This window comes from Nuphar pumila, chromosome 7, assembly GCF_984573655.1.
Source record: "Nuphar pumila chromosome 7, dmNupPumi1.hap1.1, whole genome shotgun sequence".
NCBI lineage: Eukaryota > Viridiplantae > Streptophyta > Magnoliopsida > Nymphaeales > Nymphaeaceae > Nuphar > Nuphar pumila.
In genome coordinates this window covers 30,638,632-30,646,084 of record NC_143255.1, presented here as the reverse complement: position 1 = coordinate 30,646,084, position 7,453 = coordinate 30,638,632, and the positions used below count along the sequence as shown (strand labels likewise).

The window sequence follows — 7,453 nt, the reverse complement described above, 5'->3', positions numbered from 1 at the left end:
ACCTTCAGCGTGCGCTTCGCCTCTGAAGCGTACGCTTCAGGTACTGAGGCGTACGCCTCTCACAACACTGCTTCGAACTCGTAAAATAGGCTTGGCAAAGTAATTATGATTAATAGGTACTCAGCTCGTAGGATGACAGTGGACCGGGGCGGAGGTGGGGGACAAGGTCTCCATCTTCCGCTTCGGCTCAAAATTCTGCCCTCCATCCCCTCCTTTATCCCTGCACGGGTTTTGATTTTAACCTCCATCTCCGTCTTCATTCCCGTTTCTTGTCCTTCATCCCAAGTTCAAATGGGATGAGACTGGGGTGGGGGCGTTTCTTTTCAATCCACTATCATCCTTAAAGGTATTTTAGTTATTTTACTAACTATGGGATAGAACGGGGCGGGGCGAGAGAAAGGGTAACTCCATCCTCGCACAGGTTTTGATTTTAACCTCCATCCCCGTTTCATGTCCTCCATCCCCGATCCAAACGGAATGAGGCTGCCCCATTTTTTCGGGCTCGCTGCCATTCCTATGGGCTCAGTTCGAATCATATAAGCTTGTTGGATATTAAAAAAGATAATTTAGATATATTTTATATATATCTTACATGTATTTTTTTTCTAATTTTAATTCTTTCAACTCTAAAGCAATGTGTTTTTTTCTATATAAATAAGCTTGGCTCATATAACTCAAGCTCATTATGAGCGAGAAGAATGAGTGAAGCCTGGAAACTTTGAAGCTCGGCTCGTTTAGCTAGTTTACCAGACCTAGCCTCAATCTCGTTCATTTTTCGCATGAATACAGGCTTGATCTTTACATGCAAGGGAAAGTCACCAGCTTTGCCCAGAACACATAAAAGAAAATTTTTAAGAAAGAAAAGGAGAAATGGAAAAAAAAAAAAATCAAAGGTCCCCCTTCTTCCTCTCCGGGCGTCTCAAAATCAGGATCGCCCGCTCTATAAATACTCCACCCTTCCTCCTCCCACTCCCGTGCCTCTCGGCTCATTCTCGCTCTCGCTCTCGCTCTCTCTCCATACCTCATTAAGATATCGGAGGCCACACGTTCGAGGTAAGCTCCCTCGCTCGCTCTCTGCATCTCTCCCTCCTTCTACTGATTTGCTCGGTCGCAGTCTCCTCTCTTTTTTCGGATCCAGGATCTGTAGGTCTAGGATTTACTGCTGCTCTTTGTTTTGGTTTTCTTCATAGTAGTGGAGAAAGAGTGGATCTCGTTTTTATCCTTTTCGTTTTTCCGCGTAGGAGGCGAGTTTTGGTTCCTTTTGTGGCCGTCCGCGTCGTTGTGTACTGCGATTGTGCGCTTGAGCTCTGGGTTTCGCGGTAACTCTAGATCGCGTTTTTTTTTTCGCTTTTTTAGTTTGCTTTTTGGCCGTCGGGATCTCGATCTGAGGCTTTCCGATCAGATTCAGTGAAGTTTCAGCGGTAGAAGTCAACACTTGGCGTATGCTCTCTGCGTTCTTGTTTTCTGGTTTTCTTACGCTGTTTCTTTTAGTTGATGGTGACTTGGGTTAGATTACATGATTTTTGGAACTGATTAGTGTATGATGAGGACTTGAACTTGGAGAATTTTCTGGTTATGTTATGTATTAAGAAGATTTAGTGTCGGATCTGAATCTCGAGAAGGGAAAATGATGCAGATCTGGTTTCCAAAGTCTCGGATCTGACGTTTTTTAGTTGGCATTTGCAACTGTGGCGTCGCTTAACACAGTTTTTTTTGCTATTTGTCTTGATAGAGTTTGAGATCTAGTTTTTGTGATTTAGTTTATCTTGATCTCCCTCTAGATCCGGACTGCGTTTGTATTTGAAGAAGTTTTTAATCTAAACTTTAATTCTTCAATCCGATTGTTGCAGGCTCGTGGTCTCCTTATTTTTTTTTATTACTGTAACGTGCATGTTTTTAGCTTCAAATGCATCTATGAATCTTTTGATGTTGTTGAATGTTGGATTCCTTCGCTCCTCTGTCTTGTTTGTCAACTGTATATATCGTTTTGAATTAACTACCTCAACTTATTCATTTGCATCTGTATTTTATAGATCGTGGGCTCTCTTCAGTGTTTCAATTTTTATGTTTATTCTTTCCCTTGCAATCTTGGTCTAGGGATATTTGTTTACTTCTATCTACTATGCTTCTTCCTTACATCTTTTTTTTTTGGAGAGATTTATCCTGCTTGGAGTTTCCTTAACTAACATGGGTACTTTGTAATTCTATGGTTCTGTGATGAAGTCTAGAATTTGAATTGTAGATTTTGATCCTTCTTTGCACTCTTGGCTGTTGCATTTGGTTTTAGTTTTGTAACCCAATTTTTTTTCCGTGTTTCAATTTCAATGCTTTCTCGTCTTCCTACCTACTTTCAAATGGTGATTTTTGGTTGCCATTCAAAAGAAAAAATTGTATGCATGTGTTTGGTTGCAAGTAACTTCCAAGTGTTCACATTATAATTGTGTGGGGCTTCCATCGCTTATGTGATATCTATATATTTAGATTAGATTTATATTGGAAGATCATCCTGTGTACTGATTTTATCGTTCATCGATCTGGAGAACAGCACAATGGCATCCCACATCGTTGGATATCCTCGCATGGGCCCAAAGAGAGAGCTTAAATTTGCATTGGAGTCATTCTGGGATGGAAAGAGCAGTGCTGAGGATCTACAGAAGGTTGCCAAGGATCTGAGATTATCCATCTGGAAACAGATGGCTGATGCCGGGATTAAGTACATCCCAAGCAACACCTTTTCCTACTATGACCAGGTCCTTGATACCACTGCAATGCTCGGGGCTGTTCCTCCTAGATATAGCTGGAATGGTGGAGAGATTGGGTTTGACACCTACTTCTCCATGGCTAGAGGAAATGCTACTGTTCCTGCTATGGAAATGACCAAATGGTTTGACACCAACTAGTAAGTATTCTTCTCCTGCTTTTTTGCATGGAGATGTAAGTGCCAATATGCTGTATATTCTGTTTCTGTGAATTTATCATTTTAGCTTTCTCTTCAGTTTTCCAGTTTACTTGTTTCTGACTAAATTTTTGTGAAACAGCCATTTCATTGTGCCTGAGTTGGGACCTGATGTAAATTTCTCTTATGCATCATACAAAGCTGTGTCTGAATATAAGGAGGCAAAAGAGGTAATTTTGTGTTTGTTATAACTAGTAATGATAAGTTCTACCAAGATCGCAAGCCCTAATGTTGGACAACAGCGTTTTTTTTTAATATTTTGTTATTTGCTTAGTCTTAGAATCTTATTTCTATATTGGTGTTTGTGTATGTTATAGATTGGAATCGACACTGTTCCTGTCATTGTTGGTCCTGTCTCCTACCTGTTGCTATCAAAACCTGCAAAGGGTGTTGAGAAATCTTTCTCTCTTCTCTCGCTCTTGGGAAAAATCCTTCCTGTCTACAAGTAAGAATTGGTTGCTACCAGCTTAGGCTAGTCATTTTGTTTGGAATTGTGAGGATCAGGTTTTCTCATAGTGATCTCCTGATCTCTGTGCAGGGAAGTTATTGCTGAACTGAAAGCAGCTGGGGCAACCTGGATCCAATTGGATGAACCTACCCTTGTCCTGGATTTGGACTCTCACCAATTGAAGGCATTCACTGAGGCATATACAGAGTTGGAGTCATCCTTCTCTGGTTTGCATGTTCTTGTTGAAACCTACTTTGCTGACGTCCCTGCCGAAGCGTACAAGTAAGACTTTGAATGGTTGAATTGTTTTTGTATTTTCTTTTGATGGATTCTCTGGTTCTCCAGGAACCTAATTTTGTTTTTAATAATTAATCTTCTTTTACCTAACTGCTGCTTTGCCTCTCAGGACCATCACTTCATTGAAGGGAATTTCTGGCTTTGGTTTTGATCTTGTCCGGGGAACAAAAACCACTGACTTGATCAAGAGTTCTTTCCCTGCGGATAAATTCCTATTTGCTGGAGTTGTTGATGGAAGGAATATCTGGGCTAATGATCTGGCTGCGTCTCTTAGCACCCTGCATGCGCTTGAGGCTGTTGTAGGCAAGGGTATGCTATTATTCTTTCATCTTTTCACTTGATGCACTGCTGTAAGCTAGTGGTGAAAGTTCACATTTTAAGGAAAAAGAAGAGTTGGTGAAAGTTTGCTGATGCTGCTACTGTATATATTTCATGCAGATAAGCTTGTTGTTTCCACTTCTTGCTCTCTGCTGCACACTGCTGTTGATCTTGCAAATGAGACAAAGCTTGACAATGAAATCAAGTCGTGGTTGGCATTTGCTGCACAGAAGGTTGTAGAAGTGAATGCTCTGGCCAAGGCATTGGCTGGTCACAAGGATGAGGTTTGTGCTGCTCTATAGACTGTGTCGATGTCTCTGTCTTCATTTAACATATAATTAAACATTTTCTTATTCCAGGCATTCTTTCATGCCAACCATGCTGCTCAGGCATCGAGAAAGTCCTCTCCAAGGGTTACAAACGAGGCTGTTCAGCAAGCTGTAAGTGCTATTGGGAAGTCTATGCATCTGATTCTGTTGGTTCATCGACTAAATTCCCACTCCTGGATTCCTTCACGTTGTGTATCTCAAACATTGTTCTTTTGTGTGCCTAGGCTGCTGCTTTGAAGGGATCTGACCATCGGAGAGCCACACCAGTGAGTGCTAGGTTGGATGCACAGCAGAAAGACTTAAACCTCCCCATTCTTCCAACAACCACAATTGGGTCCTTCCCTCAGACCATAGAGCTTAGAAGGGTGCGCCGTGAATACAAAGCAAACAAGTGAGCCTTTTTCTTTTATCTTTATATCATCCTACTGCCCAAGTGTTGTACTTGGTTCTGTGAATTTTAATACTTCATTTATAATATCTTGGGCTTGTTGCAGAATCACTGAGGAAGAATATGTGAAGGCTATCAAGGAGGAGATCCACAAGGTTGTCAAACTGCAGGAAGAACTTGATATTGATGTCCTTGTGCACGGAGAGCCAGAGGTAGAAGATTAACTCATGATTTCTCTTCTTCATCATCCTTGTTTATCAGTCTGTTGAAATTTATTTCCACATCACCATTGTTGCCAACATAAGCAATCAAAATGTTTAACAAATATTCTTGGTTCTCTTCCTATACTTTCAGAGGAACGACATGGTTGAGTACTTCGGGGAACAGTTGCAAGGCTTTGCCTTCACTGTCAATGGGTGGGTGCAATCTTACGGATCACGCTGCGTCAAACCCCCAATCATCTATGGTGACGTGAGCCGCCCCAAGCCCATGACCGTGTTCTGGTCCTCAGCGGCTCAGAGCATGACCAGCCGCCCCATGAAGGGAATGCTTACTGGTCCCGTCACCATCCTCAACTGGTCCTTTGTAAGAAATGACCAGCCTAGGTTCGAAACATGCTACCAGATTGCCTTGGCCATCAAGGATGAAGTCGAGGACCTTGAAGCTGCTGGAATTCAGGTTGGTTGGTTATCTTTCATCGATTGTGCTCAAGCTCTGTATAGAACACCATGGGAATTACTGTTGGGCTTATAATATTCTCTATCCATTTACAGGTGATCCAAATTGATGAGGCTGCTCTGAGAGAGGGGTTGCCCTTGCGCAAGTCGGAGCAGACCTTCTACCTTGAATGGGCTGTTCATTCATTCAGGATCACAAATGTTGGTGTCAAGGACACTACCCAGGTACTTAATTTTTTTGTCCTGGTTATTTAAGGTGTGCCTCTACCATGTCTATAGATCACCTTAGTGTGTCTTTGCAGACAATTTACTGGGATTATCTTGGTTTTTAGTAATTGATCAATGGCATCTGTGTTTTCAGATCCACACTCACATGTGCTACTCTAACTTCAACGACATCATCCAATCCATCATCGACATGGATGCTGATGTGATCACCATCGAGAACTCCCGCTCTGATGAGAAGCTGCTCTCTGTGTTCCGCGAGGGTGTGAAGTATGGTGCTGGCATCGGCCCTGGTGTCTACGACATCCACTCCCCCAGGATCCCATCCACCGAGGAGATTGCAGACCGCATCAACAAGATGCTTGCTGTGCTCGAGTCCAACATTTTGTGGGTGAACCCAGACTGCGGTCTCAAGACCAGGAAGTACAACGAGGTCAAACCGGCCTTGACCAACATGGTCGATGCAGCCAAGCTCATCCGGACCCAGTTGGGCGGCACAAAGTGAGGTTTATCTTTGCAGAAGCGGAAAAAGAAAAAAAATTCAAATTGTTATGAAATATTTCAAGGACTGTGTTAGTAGACTGGTGTAGTGGTTGCTACTGGTTGGGCAACCTAGGCCATTTGCCCCATATGCTGCTTGTTGGTGTTCATTTGCGTATGTCTTTTTGGCTACTTCGAGCTTCTTTTCTATTTTCTTTCTTCTGCTGAAGGCGGGATGTTTCTTTTGTAATTCGATCTGAAATCTGAAAAAAATGCTGCTATTTCTCTCTGTTGATTTTTATTGCTCGTTCAAGGTTCCAGCGACCATTTTATGCCTGGTCATATTGCTTTTGATCAGGAGGCCCTGCTGCCTGGTGTAGAATCTGATTCTAACCCCATTCCATGGCAACGTCGCTCATAGAGAGAACATGCAATACCCAATCACATTCCACCAACGCTAGGTCTCGGTCCCACCTTCTGCCATCGCTGCTTACTTACGGTGTGAAAAGATCAGGTGAAATATGATTTGATTGCACGAATATTTGTGCATTAAGCACCACCTGATCATGAGAGCCGATCCTGTCCAGAGATTACAACTACAAACCCCGCCCCTCTGCTGGAGTTCAGTACAAGTGGGACCTAGAGAGGAGTGGGGTTTGTAGTTGTTAATCTCACCCAGCGTTTGACAGGATCTGTTCTCCCTGATCACCCTCTATCTTGGGATAGGCCTAACAGTTGTTGAGCCCAAAGGCCTGATGGTGACAGGATATGTTATTGCACCCCGGTCCGGACTCTACCACGGTACCATCTACTATCTTGTTGCAGTGCAACCTGTCACCTACCACCCACCGCTAGGCACGGATACACGGGACCTCGAACACATTTGAGTAAAAATACGACTATATGACACGGCATTTTGAAAATATCGGGATAAAATCATTGTAATTATTATATCACGAGTTTATGGAGATATTTACGTTTTTAATGGCTAATGTTACAAAAAAAACTCACGCAGGAAATCAGAATTAACTAAGATGCATTAAGTAGTATTCACACACACATTGATTACTCGTTAAGACCAAGAGACAGTTTTCCGAAAAAGCAAGCTTTGGAAAGTGGTAAGAAAGGAAAGTATTCCAAAAATGAAGCTTTGGAAGTGGTAAGAAAGGAAAGTATTCCAAAAATGAAGCTTTGGAAACTAGAACTTAATTACTTTTCATTAGAGTTTTGAAAAAGACCTTTAACGGTATCTAGGTTTTCTTTTCAAATTTTCCTTTTGTATTTTAAATTTTAATTTTAATTAATATTAGCCGAGATTTTCCATAAAAAAGTGCG

General features: G+C 42.1%; 1 protein-coding gene across 2 annotated transcripts; it reads left to right on the top strand.

Moving 5' to 3' along the window:
- Positions 1-960: 960 nt before the first annotated feature.
- Positions 961-6,416, top strand: LOC149831739 (5-methyltetrahydropteroyltriglutamate--homocysteine methyltransferase 1-like). 2 transcript variants are annotated; one of them, XM_090014090.1, is made up of 13 exons: positions 961-1,053; positions 2,546-2,899; positions 3,039-3,126; positions 3,274-3,401; positions 3,495-3,686; positions 3,811-4,010; positions 4,140-4,303; positions 4,379-4,459; positions 4,573-4,739; positions 4,843-4,948; positions 5,091-5,414; positions 5,510-5,638; positions 5,775-6,416. In XM_090014090.1, exons 2-13 carry the CDS (start codon positions 2,550-2,552, stop codon positions 6,141-6,143), a joined length of 2,298 nt encoding a protein of 765 aa, XP_089870216.1. In that variant the 5' UTR covers positions 961-1,053; positions 2,546-2,549; the 3' UTR covers positions 6,144-6,416. The 2 variants fall into 2 exon arrangements, with proteins under 2 accessions (XP_089870216.1, XP_089870217.1); XM_090014091.1 differs by lacking the exon at positions 961-1,053 and adding an exon at positions 1,326-1,440.
- The last annotated feature ends 1,037 nt before the right edge of the window (positions 6,417-7,453 follow it).

Excerpts from the sequence above, each read along its gene's own strand:
- LOC149831739 (XM_090014090.1), top strand. The coding sequence starts at position 2,550 with ATGGCATCCCACATCGTTGGATATCCTCGCATGGGCCCAAAGAGAGAG. Across the intron at positions 3,127-3,273 it reads AATATAAGGAGGCAAAAGAG|ATTGGAATCGACACTGTTCC; the intron begins GTAATTTTGTGT and ends TGTATGTTATAG. Across the intron at positions 3,402-3,494 it reads AAAATCCTTCCTGTCTACAA|GGAAGTTATTGCTGAACTGA; the intron begins GTAAGAATTGGT and ends ATCTCTGTGCAG.